Genomic DNA, 24,784 nt, shown 5'->3' on the forward strand with positions numbered 1-24,784 from the left:
AAAAAAAAAAAAAAAAAGTTGATGAAAGAAGTTGTATTACCAATAATCAATATATTTCACCTCCCAGCCCTGGGCTTGAGTACATGGGAAGGAGGAGAAGGGGAAGAGAGGGGAACTTTGACCTGAAACCAAAAACATATGTTGATTCCTTGGGCTGTGTCAGAAAGGTGATATTCTGAATGGTCTCATAGCATAAGGCACTTTGCACGAATAAGTAACAAGCTCTTTAGCTTAAAAAACAGATGAGTAACCAGGGAGAAGTTGAAATGCACTCAGTCAATGGTTAAAGAATTTGAAATAGCAGACAAGCTCGTGTTCATCAAGATTCTTCTCTTTTCAGGGTTTCTCTTCTTCCCTTGCTGTCCCTCCCGCCCAAAGAAAACAAAATTTAAAATCAGCAGTTAGTGCAACTAATGTTCAATCAGCACACAGTGCAAACAAGTGGAAAAACAAAAAGACATTCCTCCTTTTATCTTCTTTCATCCTTGCTGCCAAATTTAAAGAGAAAAAAAGGCTGAGCTCTTTAGTCTTCATAGTTCCAAAATGAAAAGATGAAGAAAAACCCACAAAGAGAAGGGTATCCCCAAAGAAACGATGTGTCACAGATCTGGATCATAGGGCTTCACCTTCTGGCATGTGTAATCAAAGCCTAAAAAAAAAATAAAACAAAACAACAACAAAACTACCAAAACCAAAAACCACCAAAACCAACCAACCAACCCCCCCAACAACCAAAAAAAAAAAAACCAGGAAAAAAAAGCAGAAAAAAAGCAATAAAACAACCAACCACAACATCAACAGTTAAATCGGTTCCATACAAAACCAGAACACAAAGTGATGAATCACATACACTAACTATGCAACAGCTCTCAAAAGGCAAAGGGCATACTGAGCGGCTCAATCCCAATTTCAGCTTTGTAGAAAGAGGTGCTGCTAAGGCCCTTCTGTATCTATGGAACATCACTACCTCCTGGTTTCTTCCATTTTAGGAAGCAGCAAACTGCTCTCTGGCAAGATCCCAGTATTCCCCTTAGGAATGTCACCCAAAAGCCTGTTCCATATTCATTAGCTGTTTTGTATTCTATTTATTTATAAACATTGAGATGGTTCAACCATTAAAGCAGAAGCTTTCAAGCCAGCTTGGTGTGGCTATATAGGATATCTAGGGCTATCCTTAGATGATTTCAAAGAAGGAACCACAGGTTCATTTTAAAGCTATCAAGCAGTCTGCCTCTACAGCCACTTCTTTAGTTTTGGTCATCTGAAAAGAATTTCAGCAGCTTCACTGGTATCGTCTTTCTAACTCCTGACCTCTGAGAAGAGTACACATAAAAATGATTTTTAGCCCAAACTGCAGTGATGGATCTTGCATGACAACATCTTAATTGAGATCAGATCGTCATCCTGCAGCCATTTAGCTTGAGGGCAACTCATCTTCCTATAAAAGGACTTAACTCAGCAGCTTTTCCTGAGACAAGGATCAGAAAGGGAGCACTTAGATTAGTCTCCAACACTGAAACCTCATTTTCTTTTGAAACTACATAGACCTCAAGTGGCAACAAAGATGAATTACAGCTTCACTCCCTATTTTGTTCACTTCCAAGAATTCTATGAACCAAAGGATACAAAAGAGGCAGCACATTTTGCTTGAACCTGGTCCTTCTGGCTGGTGACGTGCTTACTCTTTTTCTGATGCTGTTCTCACCACTGTCCATTTTATCTCCTCACCTTTTGGAGGACTACTTTCCTCTATGCCCCTCACCAATTTCTCATTTCAGCTTGGCAATACAGACAGAATTCATTAGGCTACTAGTAGTCCATCCTGGCCTCTCCCAAGCACCATTCCCCATTCCCTTTTCCCCATTTTTGGCCTCCTTAGCATATGGTCAGCATTTCAGTTAAAACAACTGAAAAATACTCATCTCTCCCCTCCCACCTTCAGCACATCCATTGAATTCCATCCATTCTATTTCAAAGCCTTGCTTTCAGAGCTTTTTCATCACATCAGCTTCCCTCTTTCCCTGAGGTAACATTGACACATTCCTGTCATTCAACACAGCACTGTTCACCAAGGCACTTACATACCTACATGTTTACTGTTTCTCATCTTCTACTGGTTCACTGTGGTATTCTGCCACATACAAGCTCTTGTCAATGTTGCTTGGTATGGGTTTAATTTCAGTTCCCAACTGCTCTTCAATACTTTTCAGGTTGAATCGATCATCATAGGTGATCAAGTTGATGGCCAGGCCAAGATGACCAAAGCGACCTTGATAAAAAAACAAAAACACACACCTGAACTGGACTGAGTTAACATAGGGACTGACAGAAAAGAAGTCTGCAGAAGGTGAAGTCAGTATCATTCTGTGATGTGAAAAACAAATCCAGCCACAGGTCTCTACACTTTTCACATCAGTTTTTGGAAAGAAGTTTTGTAGCGCTGTAGGAGTAAGAAAACTCAGGAAATTCAAAATGCTCTGACCAAAGCTCCAAGATAATTACCAGCAAAAAGTCTTTGAGAGTTCTTGAACAAACCTGAACTACAGAGTTCAACTACACTGAGTTCCTCTGTTTACTGCCTATCCTCAGGGCATATTTTGCTGATTCCCAGACAGTAGAAATGTACCTCAAAACACATGCAGAAGAAAGCACAAATCTCTAGGCTTGAGACACTCTGAAGCTGAGAATTTTCCCAAACTGCAAAAAGGGGCAATAGTAAGTCTCCTGAGATAAAAGCAAGATATGCCTTTTTTTTTTTTTTTTTAAATTAGATTTTCAGGCCAGTTTTAAGGTAACAGCCCTTTATTCAGATAATCTTCTCAGTGAGGCTAGCCATATGAAATGATACCCAAAAATAAATTTGTCAGAAGAATCAAAACTACCTAAGGTTATTCTCAAGAACTATAATAAAAAAAAACAAAAGCCAATTCAAGGCTAAAAAGCATCAGCAATGTTGCACCTAAAACGGGTTTTTCCTCTCACCTGATCTGCCAATTCGATGGAGATAAGTTTCTGCCAGCTTTGGGAAATCAAAGTTTATCACCACATTCACAGCCTGGATATCAATACCTCGGGTAAACAGATCTGAAAGACAAACCAGATCACAAAGAAAGTTAATTTCAATGAGCTCAAACACTGACAGTGTTTACCGTGTGAAGAGCAACAGTACTTAACATTGCTTTACGCTTGTTTCCAGACATAAGCTTTCCTTGTACTAAAGACAATTTACGTACAATCCTGTTACAGCTTCCTCTTGCTCTGTATACATTATAAACATGAATAATGTAAGAAGAACAACCAAAACCACCAGATTTGTACATCTACACATAAAAAACCCCACAAAGCTAGTTTTTTCCATGTTACACTATTTTGGAGCCATTCTACTTACACATCTCTTCACACAGAATTGTGTCGCAACAGACTTGAGATCTGAACTACATTCCACCACCTCAACTACTTCTATTCTGATTCTAGAAATTTTTGTTAAGATGGCCCAGAGATACGTAGTGATAGCAGACACTGCCCGGTACTGCCTAAACAGGCCGTACAACAAAGAACTCAGATCATACACAGGCCAGTCAAAATTACAGAAGTATTCAGAAAAAGTGAATTCAGCAAAACTTCACATGATCATAGCCACAGCTCTACTGATACATCAAAGTTTACAACCCAACAAATCAGGGAACCTTCACGTGTGAAAATAAACAGAAAACACTAGTGCAGTAAAATGATTTGTTGGCAAGCTGCACTTTCACAAAAGATGAAACTCCACGTGCCTAAAGGCGTGCTGCACCTTGCCACATGCAGGCTTGACAAAGACATCTTATCAAAACATCCTGTTTCAGTTTATTACGGTTAACACATGTACAATACCTGGGCTAATGCACTTTCTATCACAAACTTTAGAAACAGGAAAACGTTTAGGACCTCTTACCAGTGCAAACAAGATTGCGGCACAAGCCATTTCGGAAATCATGGAATACACGATTGCGATGCTCCTGGAAATACATACATATAAACAAAGAGAAACAAAAAACCAAAACCCACAAACCAACCAGCTGTTTCTTTCAGGTGTATTCAGGTAACACTCAACTTCAATCCTGTAAATTTCTCCTCCTCATTAGAGTACAGCCGAGTTGAAACAAGATGCCAGTACATATTTTTTAGCACTCCTTACCATATATTCTAAAGAACTAACTCTACAGGGTCTCGATCCCACTTCTCAACAAAGACAATTACCTGACTGCATTTTAAAATATCCTATGGTGGCATCAAAACCATCTCAGAAAAGTACTATCTAAAGGTAGTTACATGAAATCACATCAAGGAAGTTAAACTGATATTTTGAGTGTTGTCTTGCTCCAGCCTCGCCCTTGACAAATTTCACATATCCATTAAAAACTGAAGCTGGCAGTAACTTCCTTTTCCTGTATGAAGCATTTTTCACTATTGATTCAGAATTAGGGGTGTGATGAGTCAATTTTCTGTGAAGACTCTCACAAACACCTCATTTTGGGCCACACAAAGATTAAGTAGTATCACTGTTAAGTAAAATTTAGAGAGGGAGTGAACAAGCTGAAGCATTCTGCAAAAATACAGCTGCACTTTGCCGAAAGATCATCTACTGACTGATCAAAAGCGTACCAAAATCAGATATCAAGGAACACGCTTCTATATCTCTTGTTTCTCAGTAACACCACCATTTCTGTTTCTGCTCAAATTAATTACTGCTCTGCATCTGGCCCAGCAACCATTGGCATTGCCTGCCAGCTGCGTGAGCAGCAAGCTAGACTAGTTTACATATAAAATTAAAAAAATGTTTCAAAGTACTCCTGTTCTACATCCATCACTTCAGCCTCCTGACATGTTTTAATAGTGTGAAGCTAGAGGGGGTATGAGCTACTGTATAATTAGCAGAAACCTCCTGCACCATAAAAGCTGCAATGGCATTTTTCACTAGCTACACCACGACCACAAGTCCACCACAACCAGACACAACCCACAGCTTTCACCAAAAGGTTTGATCCAACCCACCTCCTCAACTTCCCAGATTCCCCTGCAGTCACAGTGCAAGATTACTGTTTGCAAAGCCACACAGGGCATTCAATGGGCTACATATTGGGGGTTTTGTAGTTTAATTCAGGCCCATTTTCATCTGAGTTAGTAACAGTGTATGCTCTACCCTGGCTCCCCATGCTGTCAAGCAAGGTAGCAGCCCTAAGAACTGTGCCTTTTGGCTGCAGTTTGTGCTTACACTGGGACTAATTAACCAGACCTGAAGCAGTCAAATACCAACTGGCCTTATACACTGAACAGTCTGGAAAGATGGCTGGGATGGGGGAAGGGCTGGCAGTGGGGATCTAAAACTAAACCTATCAGTAAGCAAAGCAATACATATCTCAGGTTATAAAGAACATGCAAACTTAAAGCATGAGACTTAATTCAGCTATTCAGTAAAGCCTGGGGTGGGGTGGAACATACTTCATACTCACCTGCCTCATTTTAGCATGGATATAGAAGCAGGAATAGCCCAGCTGGGAGATCTTTTTGGCTAGCAATTCAACCCGTTGAGAGGAGTTGCAGAAAATGATCGACTGGTTAATCTGGAGCTGAATGTATAAAAAGTATTCTTAATAAATGCAGCATTTTACTAACAGAGGATCCCAGATTTTAGATGTCTAAATCCCTTCCAGAAAGAAAGCATAGCAGGTAGGCTGCTGGTAATTTACATCAGATATACTTTTGCATAGGAAGGAAAATAATTAAGAAAGTTCTACAACACAGAGATGCTGGGCAAGAAGCATGCATTTTTAACCTCAGATATATAGCACATTTTGACAATGAAAAATTTTCATTAGGCTGCCTTTGAAACACCCAGTCTTATTCTTGGTTCCAAGAGGGAATAAGCTTCTGGTAAGTTCCTGATACAGCCCTACTCCTTACCCTGGAAAAGAGTGTATTGAGGCAGTGCACTTTCTGACGCTCAGTGACATAAGCATAGTACTGAGTAACTCCCTTCAAGGTCAGCTCCTCCATCAGATTAATCTCGTAGGGTTTCTGCAAATGGGAATTCTGAAAAATAAAGATACTGATAAAGCAGGCAGATCTATGTGCAAAACAATGTAAGTAGTTCCCACTATACACCACACTTAACTTCCTCCAAGGCAAGGATGCACTACTTAGCCACTCACTCTTCATGATATGCTGAAAACAGGGTGGGTAAATTTTTGCAAACAATTACTTATAAATCCAAGGTGACTAAGCAGGCCAAACAGCAGCACCCTCCACAAGCAAATCCACACAGATGATGTAATACACAAAGTGGAAAACAGCACCTTACAGACAAAAAACTGCACATACCTAGCTTCCCATTAATGCAACTGCAGGTCAAAAACTGCTTTCAAACTTCTGTCCTAGACTTTGGCTGATTTAGACTAAACTTGTGAAGTTTAGGTGTATTTAAAAAACCAAGCACTAACAGCTATGCACCACTCATTCACATCCTTCCTGTGCCATGTCACCACCATCACCATAACTACATGGACGCATCTCCACTCACCATGAACTTCTGCACACTCAAAGGAAAAGTGGCTGAGTAGAGCAAAATCTGTCTGTTTTTAGGTAGCGTGAGAATAATGTCTTCCATTATTTGAACAAAATCTTGGGATAGCAACTTATCTGCCTGTAACAACGGAAGTAATAAACAGCAAGTTAAAATAATGGCGTAAGATTTTACTCTTTTGGTAGCTATACATTTGGGGGAAGGACAAAAAACAGTTACCAGGGTTTCTACCAGAGTCATCCAAGAACTTTCATGCAACTATATTCTCTCTCACTCAGAAGCTTGTGCACTAGTGGATGTTCATAAATCAATTTTATATACAATTACATGGTAAGAACAGCTGACTCATTATAAACAGAAACCAAATAAAATGCATTCCTTTGTTGCAGAATATACTGTTATTCTATTATTCTGCATCAGCAAAGAGGAAAGGTAAATCTTAGGCTGTTTTCTTAAAAGATTTACATGCAAAAAATTCCTACTCTCAAAATAGTTTCACAGAGGAAAACAGAGGAGCTCTTACAATGTCTCTAAGCAAGTTTGAATCTCTGCTGTGCACCAGGACACTCATTGAGACATATCATTCCTTTAACTTGGTGTTAAAATCCCAGAACATTTAACATAAGCAACTTGCCTCATCCAATACTATCATCTGGACATGCTCAACTTTTGCTACTCCTTTCTTGATGAGATCGAGAATTCTCCCAGGGGTAGCTATCACCACATGCACTGTACAGTTAGAAGAGAAAAAAAAAAAAAAAAAAAGAGAGAGAGAAACAAAAAAAACCCACAATGTAAAACTGCGTTTCCTTCCAGCATTCATGGCCATGTTTCATATGAACACTTTGGAAGAATGACAAGAGTATAGGAACAGCAAACAAGACATTGTAGTCTCTTCTGTAACAGGCAAACAGTAACAAGTAGAAATTCCATTATCACATTGTAAAAGCCACAAAGAAACAGCAACCTTAGCATAGCTAAAGTGCTCTGACCTGTATCATCAAGTCTCATTATGTCATCTCGCAAATTGGTTCCTCCTGTAGTTGCCATCACTTTGGCACCTCCCATGTGTTTGCTGACTTGGATACAGATTTGACTGACCTGCAGGGCTAGTTCACGGGTGGGAACAATCACCATTGCTAGAAGTTAAAAACGTCACTGTGAGTTACTTGTAACAACCTGTATCTTAAATACTCATGCTCAGAGGAGACAGAAACTTTATAAAGTAAAATAATGAAAAGCGGAGTTTAGGAATTCCACTATGGGTATCTTGAACAAGACCTCGGAACTGCTTTTGACAAGGCAAATTCCATGCAAGAGTTCTCCAGCTCTTGATGCTGCCATTGCACAAGTATCCCAGCCAGCATGCTTGCTTATTACTCCACACCCACTTTCCAGGGCAAGACAGAAAAGTCTACAAGTCTTCTTCTATTTAAACCTTTTGAAAGCAACTGTGGGACCTTGCAAATTACACCTCCCCTCCATCACACCCCATCAGCCTTCTCTGGAAGTAAAAGCAGTTATTCTACACTGCCCAATTTCATTAACCAGTTTTAGATTCAAGTCTCTTATGTAGTGACTGACACCATTACCTGGCTGCAGCTAAGTGAGATCCACCTCAACTGACCTTGTATATTGTCCTTCTTTAAGTCTAGCCGTTCAAGTAAAGGAATGAGGTAGGCTCCACTCTTGCCTGTTCCATTTTTTGCTCTAGCCAAGATATCCCTACCAGATAAAGCAATGGGGATGCTCTCCTCCTGAAATGAAAGGACAGAAAGTGCATGAGCAATTAATCATAACCCATGCTTCACTGAAGAGGCTGACCAGATCTAATTCCCCTCAGTAACAGCATCACATGAAATCTGTTTCATGACCATTATTATTATTGCTATCCTGCAACTACAAGCATGACAGACTCACAACAGGAAAAAGTTAAAACCACCAGTAAAGAGTTCCCCAATACACTTAAAAGTTTTTATCTTGCCTGATCATAAGAAAGGGATCAAGTACCATAGATAAACCCATACTAAAACATAGGAAAAAAGTGAAAACTTAGGGGGGGAAAAAAAAAAGTGAAGAGACAATGACAGTCACTAGCAAACTCCTCCTACAGAAGAAGATTCCCACCTACGTCTAAACATCAAAACCACCTCAGCCCATGTGATTCTGACGTCTATATTCCTGTAATATGCTTCTCATAAAATCTTCAGCCATTCAAACACAGGCCCTATGTATTTTCAGTTTTACTACCTTTTTCAGCAACATCTAAAGAAATCTCAGCCTTTTAGAAAGGTAGCATCATGAGAATCTGTTTATAAACAAAGCAAGCCATAGTTTTTGCATGCCTTAAAGAGACAAGGTGGCAGAGCTGTGTCAGTGATAAACCTCAAAAGACCAACTAAAAGAGAGTTCAACCTTCTGTTCTACAAGCCTTAAAAGTAAAAGTAACATGGACATACAGAAAAGTAAACTTGCTAAAATATAAATCTCTCTCCCACAATCTTCATAACTCTTCTTCCACAAGATTACAATAAAAAGAGCCAACACTGTGATAAACTCATAATTACATTTTTAACAACTGAAGGTACACAGCCAATGGTAACTCAGTTTTCGAAAATGTATAGAATCCCTGGGACTACTTATGTGAAAGCTGTTACTGAACAGAGAATTAACAAATTAACACCTCCAGCACTTAAAGGAAAATCCAAATTAACTTCTCCAAAACTGTAAGGCAGTCCCATCACTAAGTCACTGAAGGAATGACTTAGTGATGTAGTTGGGGATTAGAAATTCTTGCTTTTCCCAAGTTCTTTCATTCACAGCTTCAGTTTTCCCCAATGATGGCACAAGTACTGGACATTTAGACGTAACAATGTCAATACATTTACAGAAGTTAAAAGCAGCATCTAAGTAGTCTGTTTGCAAACAACCTGAATAGGAGATGGTTTTTCCCAGCCCATTTCAAAAATTCCCATCAGCAACTCCCGTTTCAAACAGTAATCTTCAAACTCATTTCCTTTTGTGGAGGTCACGTCCTGAATAATCAAAAAAATAAGCACATCCATAAGATCAGGTGACATAACCTGCAGCAGTAGATTGATTTGAAATTGCCTGTACAGGAAGAGCACAAATTACTATATGGGAGTTCCCATTAACTCATGCAACATCCTACAGCGGCAAAGGAAACATTTGCTTTCTCAGAGCCAAACACAGCTCCTGAGTCTACACAGGGACACCTTCCCCTCTGCCTCGCATGACACAGATACTGCTTGTGTCATGCTATAATACTAATAAAGTAAAAAACCCACAGTGAACTCTATTCTTGAGTTTTCCAAGAGAGCCATCACTCACAAGCAGCTGAGAACAAATTAATTCTTCATTTAAAACAGCAGGAGCTGAACTACTTTTTAGCCTTCATTCAGAACAAGTATTTTACCACTGCAAGCTCTCCCACAAGTTTTATTTAATACTTATTCCTACAATTCAACCATCCTTACCGAAGTTTTGATTCTCAAATCCTTAGGAGGGAGTTTTAAAGTCTTCTTCCAGTCATCACCAGGTCTATAGCAAAATAAAATAAAAACATATTTTAAATAAGTAATATTTTGATTTTGCATTTTATTTTCTTAGATACAGCGATGAACGTGCAATATTTTCACTTCCTCGAAGCTAAAAGCACCTACACATATGAGCTCAAGTCTTCTCTGTGCTAAGCAGCATGTAACAGGCAGAAAACTGTAAACAGACAAAATCAGCCGTCTGCCAAATGAATCTGTGAAATCTTTATCCAGTCATGATTCAAGTCCCATTTTTAGGGCACTGAATCTAAACAGTAGAACAGATTTAAAACTGAGCACTGACTTAGTCACATAACAGAAGCTGGCTATAATAAATCCACACAAGAATATTTCATGACTTAAAATAAAAATTCTCTTGCCTAGGGAACGTCCGTTCTTAATCCCCAAGTAGCATGAAAAGGTGAAAAACACTTCTGGTGAAAAAAAACTAAGTAAGCAATCATTCAACTTGTTGATCAAATGTTGTTTGCTCTCAGTGAAATTTAGATACCCATCCTCTCTGAAAGCCACTGCAGAGAAGAGAGCAAGTCCTCCGCATCACCAGCCCCAGGAAGTTCTGTATGAATTTTGATGAATTTAATTAACTACATTCATTAGAGTAGCCATGTAACACTAAAAAAAAAAAAAAAAAAAAAAAAAAGTGGGGTGGGAACAGGGAAAGTTAAGCAGATTTTAAGAACCTGAGTGTTCCATCACACTTTCTGTGAGGAGAGCTGGTACTTCCTTCACAAATAATTAAAAAATAAAAGCCAGTGCTGTTCAGGGGGAGGAGGATCCATGGATGAAAAAAAAAAAAAGAAAAGCAACACATTACCATACCGTCCAAGTATTCGGCACCTTTCAGAAATTCCAAAACTAGCTGGATGGGAGCATGATATCACAGTGGGACCGTATCCTCTCAGATCAGGCTTTGATATATTAAAGCCAGAGCATAACAATGAGGAGATAAGGTGCTACTATTTCAGATCAATAACAAAAGATAACTTACTTTAAAGTATTTCTCACCATGAGAAAGAAGTGCAACAAACGGAAAGGCATACACAAGTACACTGAGACCATGTGGCACTTCCTCCTCAGTCTTAAATGTCAGTTCAGTTCTTTCCCACTCTCATACTTCCCTCTTGCACCACTCCAAGCAAACAAAAACCACAGGATTCTAAAGCTGGGCTACCTGTGACAGTGGCTCACACTCAGAAAAGCACAGCGTAAGTTGGATTTTCACAACAATCACTGTTGGAGAGAAGCTTGCCCATGGAAATACAGCTTTCTTTCATAACATACATCACAGGACACTTCTTACCACCCATGTCACAAAACAACAGCAGACAGTATTTTCCAAAGGGCAATCCAAGAATGCTTTCCCATACACGACTTCTAAATACTCCTTTTCTGGGAGCCAATACAAACACTTACTTAATAGCGGTGGTCATACTCTGTGCTTGCTGTTGAGTGCCATTATTGATTGTGTTGGCATTTTTCAGCTGGTTCATCTGTTGCTGAGTTTGTGTGCCTCCACCTCCTGGGCCCCCGCTGGGTTTTACAGGGCCTCTCAACTGCCCATTCTGACTGGATAGACCCATTATAACAGGGTTCTCTGTTCTGGCCGTGCTCATGCTTTTATCTTTAAAGATGTCTTTTTAGACTTCAAAACTTTGAAAGTCAGTACAGAAACTGTAATAACAGTTTATTAGACTCTCCAAAATGAAGAGATAAATAAGTCTTGCTCAATATATGAGTCCTTTATTGCAATGCAGGCAAGCACCTGTAAGTCACTCAAAAGTAAAGCAGTAACTTGCTCTGATGCACTGTGGAACAACTTTTTTTTAAAAAAAGCCCTCTATTGAAGTTGAGTTATATCAGAATTCACTTGCTTCAATCTGAAAGAGAAGCAGACAATAACAATTAGTATGGGGATTTTTGTCTACATAAATTACATCAGTTTATTTTTGTATTTTAAGAAAAATTTCTTCCCAGGCAGTGTGCAATAACAGTAATTGGTTTTTTGTTTCCTCAGTGATAATTTTAAAGACATGCATCAAACTTTTTCTGCCTTTCTATAATGTGTTGCCTAATACCTTCAACCACCAAAGAAAACCTCTCAAACAGCTGTAGTTTCAGCGACCTACCATTACCTGCCCCTTCTCATAAAGCAACCATAGTGTATCAACTGCTTTGATGGCTTTTCAATTCCCCCACAAATTCCCTCACTTCCGGGATGCAGCCAACCAGCCCTAAAATCAGCCCTAAGATGTGAACAATAATGTTATGCATTAAGCTTGTTACAGGAAGCAAAACTACAAAATCAAGCAGACATTCCAGTTAGAACTGACAAACCCTTACACATTACTCCAATCGCCCTGCTCGGTTTGAATGGAAAATACAAATTATGTAAATCTAAACCAACAGCTTACACTCCTCCAACCCAAAATGCTCGCTCTACCAGCTTACTTCCAGTTTTCAACCGGGTATTGATTTAAGGCTATTCAGAACAGTAAGGAAACAGCAACATTACACTGAACTGAGAGCAGCTGCCTCTTTGAGTCCAAGTGACTGAGCTTGAACTGAGGCAGTAATGCTGCTGGTTATTCAGCTTCCTGCTCATGATCTTACCTTCCTGCTCTCAGAAACAACTTATGTGGTACTTGGAAGATAACATTTCATACACATGATTTAATACTGACTCTGTATGTAACAGAAAGTCTGCAAAACTCTGGAAAGACAAGTCTGCCCCTTACATAAAGCAAGCATGGATCAGAGCTAAAGACTCTTTAGGATAATACCAGGGAGAAAAAAGTCCCTAGTCCAAAATCTTTTGGAACAAAAAGTAGGCTTGCCTGTGCTTTCTTACCACAAAGCATCTGCATCTTGGAAAAACACAAAGGGAAAAACAACAGACTACTGCTTCCTAACCTCGGCATTCACAACAAAATGCGTGTTTTCCCAGTGAATAAAAAGGCACACTGAAGACCATTCCAAGAGAGTTAAAAAAGGAATTCAGACTTCACAGCTGTTTTCCAGTGTGTCAATTCTAGCTTCCAGCAAAATGTTAAAGTCTGCGATACTAGGATTTTCTGCTAGTGAACTTTCAAGGCATCTTCGAAGAGCTATTTCTCCTGGCCATTAACTTCGTAAAAACCAGGCGAGTTACGAAGGTAGTCAGAGACGCCAATGAGACCCGACTACCAACACCGAAAAGTTCTCCAATAGTGTAGGAAATGAAACCTCTCAGTCCCTTATGTCCTCACGCTCTTAACTATCCTTTAGAAGAACATAAGTTAAAAATAACGTTCCGATAAAAGAGACGCCACCATTTCGCAAACCAACGGACTAAAAAACCAAAAAGGGCCGCCGTCGCGTATCTCTGCTCTCCGGGCGCAGGCGGGAGGCCGGGGCAGCAGCTCCGGACCTTGTGCTTCCCGTCGGCTGGGCCCGGCACAAAAAGGGAGCTCTCGAGATGCTCAATGGGCCCGGTGAGCCCGGGCCGCACTGCGGAGCCCCGAAGCCGAGCGGTGGGCCCGGCGCCGCCCGACGATCGCAGCTGCGCCACACCAACACCTCCCGCCCGCGAACAATGGAGCGGCCACCGCTTGCCGCCCGGACAGACGGGGAGCGAACGCCGCCCGGCCCCGCCCCCCGTGGTCCCCAGCTCCCCCACTCCCGGTGCGTCCAGGCCCAGGCCGGCCGTCCCCGCCCCGCCCGCGGCGCCGCCAGGCCCCGCTCAGGCCCGAGCTCCCGCCGTAGACCGCGAGGCAGGGCACGCCGGCAGCGGCCCCCTCGCCCTGCTCCCACGGAGCCGTGCCCGCCCTGGCCCGTGCTCACCGCCACCAGCCGCGCTCCCCCTCGCCCAGGTACAAAATCCTCTCGCTCCCCCGGTGCCTTGTTATGGCGACTCGACGCTCCAAGATGGCGGCTTCCTCCTTCCTCCCGTGCGCCCTCCCCCTCCCGGCGGGCGGCACCGCCCCGGTCCACACGTCCCACGTACGTACGTACATACGTACGTACGTACGTTCGACGTGCGCCACGCGTCACGTCCCACCCAGCGTGCTGTATCCACGTGACCGCGCTCGCAATGCTGACCGCTCGTCCCGCCCCCTCAGCCCCGGCCCTTCCCTTTGAACACTGTTTGGCAAGAAAACGCCTGGAAACGTAACGGGCTTCGCTATGTAGCCATTAAAACAGAGCCAACACAAACATAAGAATAAAGGACTGAGCCACAGCCTGTAGGAGTCGTAACCACCGATCGTGACAGGCTGGGAATTAGCATTTTTTTAGACAGCCGTTACTTAGCGATTTTGACAAACCGAGACACAATGGGAATGTAATGTTAGCAGTTACTACTTTGAAGACAAATTTTTCTTCAAATATTTTTCTAAAATACATGCAAAAGGACAAGGACATTCCTGGTTTTATCTAGTTCCTCACATCTACAGCTGTCTCTAGGTGTTTGTTTTTCCACCCTCAGCAGCAAAAGGCACAGGCTCCACCCTCCAGTTCTCGCTGACTGCGAACATTTCCTGACCTCTCAGTTTCCCGGGCCCAGGGGTACCGCACTCCTCACCTTACCCCTCAGCCCTTGCAGTATGGCCTTCAGGACAGGGCTTGCTCAGTCTGTGTTCTCCCTGTGAGTGAGGCACCGTGCGAGATTCCTACAGCTTCCTTCCGGTTTTGCTGCCCTGCATCCTCTCACTTTCAGGAGAAAGCGTGTCCAGAGGGTGATGAGCACATGCAGGTGCATACAAAGGCCCCCACGGCGGGGGAGGATAGCGACATCCTCGAGGCAGCAGGTACCAAACAAGTCAGGATCTAAGGAGTAGGAGGAGTGGTTGTAATCCAGCAGTGCTCACGAGAATTAACACCACCTCCTTCTTCATCTGTCCAAAATCCCACCAGAATCCTCGCTGAGAGAGAGGGCTTGGTGCAGCTGTACTTAGACAAGAGGAGGACAAGAACTGGCCTTGTCAAACCACCTCAGATCCTTGCAGAGGATAAGCTTGCTGCCAAAATGCTAGCTGCAATGCCATCCTACTTGGCTGACCCAGACCGAGGCATTCTCATTGTGAGTCTACCGCTGTGACATCACTGAACAAAATGCCCATTTCCTGGAGCAGAGAAAATCTTGATTTCCCATCTTGATTCTCTTTTGTTACCCTCTTGAAGTCAAGCTGCCCAGTCCCTGCTAGCCCTGCTCTAAACCTGCAGAGCAGCTGCCAAGGCCTTGCTGTCCTGTGCAAGGCACCTCACATTCCCCCAAGCCCAGATGGGGAGGGGGGTGAAGCAGCAGCACAAGAAGGAGCAGAAGACAACCACAAATCACTGAGGTTAAAGCATGCAGGAGGACCCCAAGGCAGAGGGTGATGATCGTACAGACCATACCCATGCTTCAAAGTCCTGCACATCTGGAGATGTGCCTGGATCCAGGACGTTTCTGGTAAGGGTGGTCCTTGGCACAGAGCTTTTCAAAGCCTTTCAGACCACCTGGAACAAGGACAGCTGTGGACAAGAGGCATTAAGGTTGACAGGGAAGACCTAAGGATGTTCTGGATCTTCTGTTGTATAGACCAAAAGAATATGGACTCTTCAAACTGTACTTTAAAAACCAACTTACAACACTCATAAAAAGATGATAAAGCTGGATGCTAATCTTTACATCAATCAGGTCACTCTATGCCTGGAGCTCATTTGCCTTGCAAATACTCTATTGTTACATTCTGTGTCCCTCTCTACTCAAATTATTAACTCCACCCCAGAAAAGAACTTTTATAGAAATTTCTGGAGGAGAGACAGATCTTGCCCCTCAAACCATGGGACCTGTCAGCTACTCGTCAGAGACCTATGACTTGGTGAGTTGGGCTTGGCTTTGCTTGGTAACAGGGACGGCAGATAGAGCTGGGGTGGGCTGAAAGGCTGGGTTTCTGGCCATCCATCTTGTAACCCTCCTGTTGGCTGAGGCAGAGCTTAAGCCCTTTCTTATGCCAGCATAATCAGTCCTTGCATCCCTTAAGTCCAGACTTGACCACAAGTACAAGGCTGTTGCTTGAGACAGCAGAGAGCCAGCATAGTGTGGCTACAGCCACGGTCATCCAGGGAAGCTTTCCTTTGCGGAAAGCTGCCTAGTTACCAGGACCTCTGCTGGCAAGCACTAAGCCTGAGTACTGTTGTTGCATGAGGACACAGACCAGAGTCTCTGCAAAGGGCCAGGTGACTGACCTGGAGAGTCACCTCCAATGGTCCCTTCCTGTGCTGCCAGCCTCTCCCAGCCTCTGCTCCCTGCAGACCTGCTTTCTGCACAGCCATTAATTAGCACAATGTGGGCATAAAATATTTCATCTGAGCCAGGCACCTTTTGCACCAGCCTTCAGTGGTATAAATGGTGTACACAGTGTGCAAAGTCCTGTACACCTTATCTGGTCTCCTTACACAACTGGAATACAAACCCAGTCTTCTCTCTCCATATGTACAAACCCTTGGTATGACCACACTGCTGGCTTGCTCCACATACAGGCTTCCATACATATGGCTCCACATGCATACAGGCTCCACATATGCTCTGCTGAAAGGGGAATATGCAGTATATTTACAAGAGGAGAGTTTTAAAGAGTGGAAGATAAATTGCAAGTATGTCTTCTAGCAAGGAAGGTGATGACACTAGGTATTCTACCTCACAGTTCTCTTGCCAGTCTTTACATGTGAAAAAGAGCAGCTATGTTGTGCTGTGTATGGAAAGGACACAGCAGCATTATCATTACCCTGGTTTCCAAATATTGCATCTCAGAATTTATTTTTTTACTACAGTGGCTCCCTGCAGCAGACCTCAGGATTAGTTAGTCCAAGAAGAGAAATGTTGGATTCAATTGTTACCAAATTTTCTGTTCCTCCTTTTTTCCTACACACCAAGGAAGAGCAAGGAGATGGGAGAGCAAGCCCTACCCTCCTTATTTCTTTTCTGATTCATCCAGTATAAAAATTTGTTGCAACTGGTAATCATTCCTTTAAAACTTTTTTGAAGACACTTCCTTCCCTGGCCTCTGTTGAAGCTCAGCAGCAGTGCTAAAATTTGCTGAGAGGTTAAAACCAAACTCAAACCTTTTTCACATTCTTTTCTTTGCATATAAAACTTTCCATAATTCTCAGTTCAGTGATTTCATCTCTGCTGTGAATTCTTTTACATCATAAAGGAGACCCCATGTGAGAGGGGGGAGGAGAGTTGGGGGGGCTGATTTTAGGACTAAATGCCCACAGTCAGGTGCCACAGCAGGAAGAGTTTTAGACCTTTTCTCAGACTTCTGCAGTTGGGAGTTTGACATATGTTGTTTCCCACCTCTGTCTCCTGGCAGCTTCCCAGATTTGGCTCCCTCCGTGGAACAGGGAGGCTGCAGATATCACATGACCATCACTGTATTTGCTTTGGTGGTGCCATATGTTGCTTTACTTATAACTCAATGCTTGTAGCAGCAACCTACCCACAGAGATTTGGGGGAAAAAAAGGCCTCCAAAGTGTCTTGTCAAAGTGGCAACACAACCCCTGCCTTGTGCAGAGAGGACTGTTTAATCAATTGAGCAATTATGGAAAGATAAATGATGAGAACATTTGCAGCAAAAGGGCATTTATTTCAGTATTACACAGTGAATACAGTGAGGGCCTCACCTAAACTTTGATACCATATGAGACCATTTGACTCTGTAACCTTGCAGAAAAGTACCATGTCCAAAATGATAACCCCGTTTCTCCATAGTAAAAATGCTTTGCCCACTAACATTCCTCAGCAGCAGACTAAACAACCAAAAAAAAACCAGTTGCAGAAGAACCACTGAGATCTACACCAGGTTCCCTGAGGTTCCTCAGACCAGTTTTCATTGCAGTGGGACCAACACAACTCAAGAGCATAAAGGCAGTTACACTGCAGTAACATGGTATTTCCACAGACCTTGGTCTTATTCCTGGATTTCCCAGGTTCAGCCCCTGGAGAAGTCACGAGCAGAATCTCCATCAGTAGATTTTACTGATGTGGGCAATTACAGTTCTAAGGTTTTGGGAATGAAATGTGCTGCTCCCAGCCCTGGCATTAACTAGAAAGGAATGATTCACATGGAAAATCTGTAACAGTGCACAAGCTGCTTCTCTTCTGCAGCCAAATATTTTGGTCACTGACAGTTGTGGGGAACTGAGAAAAACAGCTGACACACAGAGACCTGAATAACTCTGTGATGCAGGTTGTAGGGGGTGAAGGGACCCCTGAATAAAAAGCACACAGGAATGGCTTTACCAGGCATGCACTTGACTGCTCTATTACAGAGACACCACTTTTTTTCCCACATCCAAATCTGCTGCAATTGTCATGCAGGAGACCTGTACAAAGGTCCCTCTGCATGCACACTGCTGACTTATCCCATCCTAGATTAGGCAGCCACCCACTTCCAGTCCTAGAATTGCAGCAGAGTCCCCAGAAACCTCAGCTTGTCATATTCAGTGCATCTCTTGCATCTCTCGTCCTTGCCCTTCCTGTCTCAGCCCAGACTCTGATTTTCCATCCTCTTTTATTTGTCTCCAACTCATCTCTGTCTGTTCCTACCCACATGTGCTGCTCTGCTCAGAGATGCAGGCGAGGGCAATTCAAGCACAGCTCCGCACACACCTCCCCTACCCACAGCAAGTGGTTTACAGTAAGAGCCCTTGCTACCTGCTACCATCAGCAATCAGATGGTGTCTGATAGTGGCACTCAGTCTCTGCATTTCCGGCTCCAAATACAAGGTGATGCTGGAAACTGGTCAGCAGCAAAGCCACTGAACACTGCCCAAGCTGCCCATCCACTGCCATCAATGGTGCTGGCATGGCTCCAAGGTCAGACTGACATTCCAGCCAGCAAATCCAGCCCATTTTCCATCATTTTTGCCTTCAAAGCTGGAATTGTCCGACCTTTTCCCAGTGAAATTTCTCATTCCAACATACAATCTGTTTGGGGTTTTCAGCACAGTCACCTCCACAGCCTGAGCAGCCTGGTTTGGTCACTACACCAAATTGCAAAGGTTTTTAGGTTGTTTTATTTTGTTTTTTCTCAGGGAGGTTCAAGGTTCTGGCCTTGGCCAACATCACAGATTTCTATGTGTGTTGGTAATCCCTCATGAAAGGTCTGGGTACGGAGTAGGCAGGAAATACTTTCAAGCTAGAGGGGAAAATAACTGGGAGAGATTTCTTAAGGCTTTTGTCTTTTGCAGCAATCTCCAAAATCACACCCTAAACCAGAAAAATAAAAGTTCTTTGTTAATACAAAATGCTTCCCACCAAAGGTTTGCAGCCCCCAGTTACATTAGCAAGAGCTGGGCAGGGTTATTCCACACTTTTCCCAAGGACTCATTCACCCTTCTACCATCCACTGCTTGGGGACTGCCTGCACTAGCTGTCTGCGCTAAGAGTTTGGTAATGCTCCATTGGCTTATGCCCCAATCAGCATGCCCAGGTTCCTCTTGGAACCATGCAGATAGTTTCAGCATCAGAGGAGTTTAGATAAACCCTGCTGCTACCAAGTGACCTCTTTACCCCCCACAGTCATGTGCAGAGTCACCCAGTGAATCACCCAGGGAAAGCTGCCTGAGGGAGAAGAAACATAAATCACCTAGCAAGGCACAGCGCAAAACTCCAGGCTGGTCACAGTAATTTTGCTTAGTAGCCCATTGGGTGAGCAAAAAACCCCAAAAGCAGTTCTAAAACTGTGTAAAGCAGGGCTGGTATTTTTGGACAGGAACTTTGGCTGATGAGGGAAGGGACAGCAGGTGCAAATGGCTGCAGCTGGCAGTGAAAGGTATGAAAGCATTAGCAGAGACTTCCGCTGTGGTCAACACTGAAGTCTCATCAGCTCAGGTCTCCAGAGAGGGTGTGGGTGGGGCATCTCAGGGTGACTGCTGCCGAGCTCTTCCCAGTTGTCACTAACATTCAGTTTGCCACAAGCCTCCTCCACTGCTTTTTGTGCAAGGCCAGCTGAAGCACAACCACCAGGGAGCTCATCCTGAGCAGAATTCCAGTTTTCCAGCACTTGAGACTTGCCCACAGCTTCAGCCTGAATACAAGCTGGTCAAGAAGATACAGCAAGCCAAGGGCAAATCACATCTGCAGCAGCTCTATTGCGCTTCCCTTACTGGGTATCAGCCTGGGGTCTGAGTGTTGTTCTCCCTTCCATTTCCTGCTCTGACTGCAATTAATTCAGAACTGAAAGGTTTATCAACAGAACAGATCTCTCTCTCTCCATCATCTATTCCTATCGCTATAGCGCCTCAGAGGCTTTCCTCCCATTGTGTTGAACACATACCCCACACCTTCCTCTGCATGTGTGGAAAGCAATATCCAAGGACAGCTGCTGCTGACCCCACCTCACCTTGCTCTATCATAGGCAGCTCTCAGGCTTCTGAGGAGAAGAAAGGGACAGGTTCATTGCACAGAATTTGAGGTACAGATGTGCGGTGTGGTGAATCCTACCGCCTTTATACCTGACAACAGGCAGCAGGCAGGATAGAAGTGGTCCCTATCAGAAATGGGTGGGAAAAATTGGGAAAGCTGGTAGAGGAGGGTTCCATTCTATGTGAGAAAGCAAATTCACCAGCAGGTAACTTGGCAAGAACTAGAAGATGAAAGTGATCATCTGGTTGAACACCAAAACATCCCCAAATACTCCAGTTAAAGATTACAGACTGAGCGGCCCTCACTGTCATAGATGGAGAAAACTTTTTCCACCTCCTGCTGCACCTCCTGGCAGTGGAGGGGCCTTCAACATCATCACCTTCAGAAAGCATCTCCTCCTGATGCAGGTGGGCTGCAGGACATGGGAATGCTCTGCTCTAGGTCTGTCAGGTGCCACTGAGGGACTGGGTTCTTGTATTCAGAAACTCCCCTCCATTAACAAGACTCTTTCTGTTCCCTAGAGCCAGGTGGAGCTGAGTGGCTACTATGAAGCTGAGAACACCACCCCTTCTTTGGAGGGCTACTTTTGCTTTGACCCAGCCTCATCTGTGGTTGGCAATCAGGGAGACCCCTTCAGAAAGGTCTTCATGCCACTCATCTATCTGCTGATGTTTGTGTTAGGGACTCTGGGCAATGCCCTGGTCCTGGTCATTTTAGAGAGGTTTAAGCGGTCTCGGACCACCACAGAAAACTTTCTTTTCCACCTCACCCTGGCCAACCTGGCACTGCTGCTCACCTTCCCATTCAGTGTCGTGGAAAGCTTGGCTGGGTGGGTATTCGGGAAGTTCCTCTGCAAGATACTCAGTGCTGTCCACAAGATCAATTTCTACTGCAGTAGCATGCTGCTGGGGTGCATTGCGGTGGACCGCTACCTGGCCATTGTCTATGCAATCCACACCTACCGCAAACGCAGAGCTCGCTCCATCCACCTCACTTGCACAGCTGTCTGGCTCTGCTCATTGCTTCTGACTTTACCCGATCTCATCTTCATGGAAGTCTGGACAGATGACAGCAACCACAGCATTTGCTACTTTCCAGAGGTTGGAATTGATGGAAACAACGCGTGGCTGGCGACCCGCTTCCTCTACCACACCGTGGGCTTCTTTGTGCCTCTGCTGGTCATGTGTTACTGCTACATGGCCATCATCCGGGCACTGTGTCGGTCCCAGCGCCTGCAGAGGCAAAAAGCTGTCCGTGTGGCCATCCTGGTCACAGGCATCTTCCTCCTCTGCTGGAGCCCATACCACATTGTCATCTTCCTGAACACACTTACCAAGCTAGAAGCATTCACCAAGAACTGCCTCCTGGAAGACCAGCTGGACACGGCCATCATGGTGACAGAGGCCATTGGCTTCACACACTGCTGCCTCAATCCCATCCTCTATGCCTTTATTGGGGTCAAGTTCCGTAACGACTTCTTCCGGATCCTGCAGGAGCTTGGCTGCATTAGCCAGGACACCCTGCATGAGATCCTGAAGGTGCCAAGGAAGGGTAGTGGGATAGAGTCTGATAACACCACCTCCATCTCCACTTTCTAGCTGGGAAAGTCTGTCTGTAGGGCAGCACTGGCCTGGGGCTTTCTTTCCCAGCGGCACAAGCATCCCCACAGCTTTCTTCACTCCTCAGGAAACAGGTCCAATAGCTGCCAAACACCCAAATCCCATCAGACACCTTGCTTGGCTCTTCCTGGTTCTCATACTTGCAGAGATAGCTGGTAGCTGTTGGTGAATGCCGGCTGTCTGGTGGTCACTCTTGTGGGGCTGGATGAACTTGAGTGGGTTGAACCTGACATTCCCACCTCTCCCTTGAAAAACTGACTGCAGGCATCTTGTGCACAAAGCCAGGCACAGGACTAGAGTGCCAGGGTTAAGGAAAGAAGTGCAGCCAAGTAAATGAGTCATGTCAGTAAGCAGGTCTCCATTTCACTAGCTCAGATTGGTACAGACATGCTCAAAGGAAGCTGTGGGACTCAGTGGCCATAGCAACTGGAGAGATGCAGGTAGGGGGCTGCAAAGCTCAGTCCAATAGCATGGGCATACAGTGCCGGACACTTTGACTGCAACATTATCCTTTTGCTGCATGACATCCCCCCAGCCAGCCACAACACATCTTCCCAACCCAGCTCATGCCAGGAGGTCCTCCCACAGACTGAAAGATTTGACTATCACAGACTCCTTTAATGACACCAGTTGCATCCTTCCCCACTAATTTGATCAGTTTTACTGCTGTTATGATCTCCTGTGGGTGGCTGCTGAACTGAATGCCTTGACTATGCAAAAGTCTTCCTTTTAGAAAGAAGAAAGTACTGGAAGAACACCGTCTGATGAGATGGCTTCTGTCTTGTGACTGCACACAGGGGAGAGAAACCACACAGCTTTGTAAGGCCGATGATATAACTTTTTGTTTTGGCAACTAGTTGTATGGCTATTTATTTAGTTCTGAGAGCAAGGAGACCCACTGCCCCAGAGTAAGGGAAAGAGCTTGTTTGCACAATATCTCTATTTTTAGCAAGGCTAGAGGAAATGTGGCATTTTGTTTTGCACTATGCTTTCTGATATTATTCCTCCATCTGAACCTACAGGGCTTTCAGAGCTTAAATGCATCCAGATGTACAGAGGACAAACCTGGGTGGTGATCTTGCCCTGAACTGCAGGTGTGCAGAAACTGCTCAGATCAGGGCAGCTTGATGATAATTTGGTTCAAAATAAGACTTTAAAAGCAGCTTTCCCTATCATTAATTCTTGCACCGCAAACTGGTGTGAGGAAAAGCCCCAGCAGACTCAAGACAGCCTGCTGCTACCTAGGAGGTCTTGTCACAGTTTAATATGGCAGCAGACCCACAACACTTCTCCATGACATTTCTGTACCTAAAGAGTGCTGTGGCCTGAGCTGTAGGAGAGCCATACACACCAATGTCACATGAGCACAACCCTCCTCACAAGCACACTTTAAAGTCTGCTCTACCCTTCCATACACATTTTAAGCAATGTTAGTTCTCCTGTGGCAGCAAGAATTTTGTGCTGGCCTCACTTCTGAAGTTTATCCCACTAGCAGAGAGCTCAGTCCCAGGTGAACTTCATGGTACTTAAGAGCCCTGCTAAAAAGACTAGCCAGTATGGAAGGGGCCACATTTCAGCCTGACTCAGGCAGAGATCTCTGTAGCTTGACCTTATATCGTGACTTGAGGAACAAGCTCACCTTAGTATAAGACAGTCCACCATTTCCTGCAGCACCACATCTTCAAAGATGAAACTTTCAAGTAATAGCGACTGTGGTTGTTCAGGCACATACATGCAGCAGAAGGCAAGAGAATGGCAAGTCTCTTAAGCCTGCACTTGTGTTCTCCACAGTTGTACCAGTGAGAAAACCCATTGCAGATGCATTGTAAACACCTCCCTAGCAGGTTATGGTGACAACTGTGTTTCCACATTAAAATGTTATTGCAAAAATAATAGTCAAAGTGTAAAATTCTTACGGTGGTCACAAATAAAAAGAAAATCTACACTCAAATGAGAGTGAACAGACTACACATCTACTGTTACTATAGCTTTTAGCGTTGGTCTGTACAAACCTTCAGGAAGTTTTGAGGTCAGCTGTAATAAACAGGTGAATAAAACACCATCCTCTCATGTATAGTGCTTGTAAGCATTTGTCTGTAACTGTGTCACTTCATTCAAGAGAAACACATCAGAGCACTAAGTGGGCAGATGGCACCTTTCTGACGAGTTCTGCTCAAAGGATTCAGAGGAGCACCTTGCTCATCAGATTTCCCTTCACCAGTGCTACAGAAGACTCTGCTGTGTTCAGTCAGTCCAGACCTACATTATCTATCTGCTTTAGGGAGCCCCTTCCACTAACTGCAGCTTCCACTAACTCCTGCCCCAGTTTTACAGCAGCTGCTAACCTGACTGGAAAGCTGCCCTTACACCTACATTTCGCTCAGACAGCCTGGAAACGGTTTGGCTCAGAGCTGGCAGACCTTCCCCAAAGAGTTGCCATTGTTCCTCCCACAGCTGCCTGCAGCCAACCTGCTGAATGGTGACAAGGAGAAAGCAAGAGGAACTTTTCCTTCACTGCAGAGGAAGCTCTGCTTTCCACTCAACAAAAGCCTTGCTGTCTCCTCAAGGTTTGAATGGCTGTCACACCTTGCCCCAGAGTGGGCTTCCCTGTTAAGAACTCACACTGCCAGCCAC

The 24,784-nt window shown here is 44.0% G+C and overlaps 2 protein-coding genes across 5 annotated transcripts in view; one reads left to right on the top strand and one right to left on the bottom strand.

Moving 5' to 3' along the window:
* Positions 1–14,168, bottom strand: part of DDX6 (DEAD-box helicase 6) — a 20,170-nt gene extending 6,002 nt beyond the window's left edge. Inside the window, exons 1-14 of one of the 4 annotated variants that reach the window (XM_015649627.2) lie at positions 13,960–14,074; positions 11,554–12,017; positions 10,060–10,123; positions 9,493–9,597; positions 8,190–8,319; positions 7,555–7,701; positions 7,197–7,291; positions 6,560–6,682; positions 5,944–6,072; positions 5,493–5,609; positions 3,935–3,998; positions 2,983–3,084; positions 2,090–2,269; positions 19–649 (exon numbers count right to left, since the gene is read on the bottom strand). In XM_015649627.2, coding sequence (XP_015505113.1) covers positions 2,094–2,269; positions 2,983–3,084; positions 3,935–3,998; positions 5,493–5,609; positions 5,944–6,072; positions 6,560–6,682; positions 7,197–7,291; positions 7,555–7,701; positions 8,190–8,319; positions 9,493–9,597; positions 10,060–10,123; positions 11,554–11,753 — 1,452 coding nt within the window. In that variant the 5' untranslated portion in view covers positions 11,754–12,017; positions 13,960–14,074 and the 3' untranslated portion in view covers positions 19–649; positions 2,090–2,093. Of the gene's footprint in view, positions 1–18; positions 650–2,085; positions 2,270–2,982; positions 3,085–3,934; positions 3,999–5,492; positions 5,610–5,943; positions 6,073–6,559; positions 6,683–7,196; positions 7,292–7,554; positions 7,702–8,189; positions 8,320–9,492; positions 9,598–10,059; positions 10,124–11,553; positions 12,018–13,959 lie in introns of those variants that run through there. The other 3 variants (XM_015649626.2, XM_033519667.1, XM_033519668.1) reach the window with 3 other exon arrangements.
* Positions 14,166–24,224, top strand: CXCR5 (C-X-C motif chemokine receptor 5). The gene is made up of 2 exons (XM_015649628.2): positions 14,166–15,980; positions 21,053–24,224. Exons 1-2 carry the CDS (start codon positions 15,774–15,776, stop codon positions 22,127–22,129), a joined length of 1,284 nt encoding a protein of 427 aa, XP_015505114.1. The 5' UTR covers positions 14,166–15,773; the 3' UTR covers positions 22,130–24,224.
* The last annotated feature ends 560 nt before the right edge of the window (positions 24,225–24,784 follow it).

This window comes from Parus major, chromosome 24, assembly GCF_001522545.3.
Source record: "Parus major isolate Abel chromosome 24, Parus_major1.1, whole genome shotgun sequence".
NCBI lineage: Eukaryota > Metazoa > Chordata > Aves > Passeriformes > Paridae > Parus > Parus major.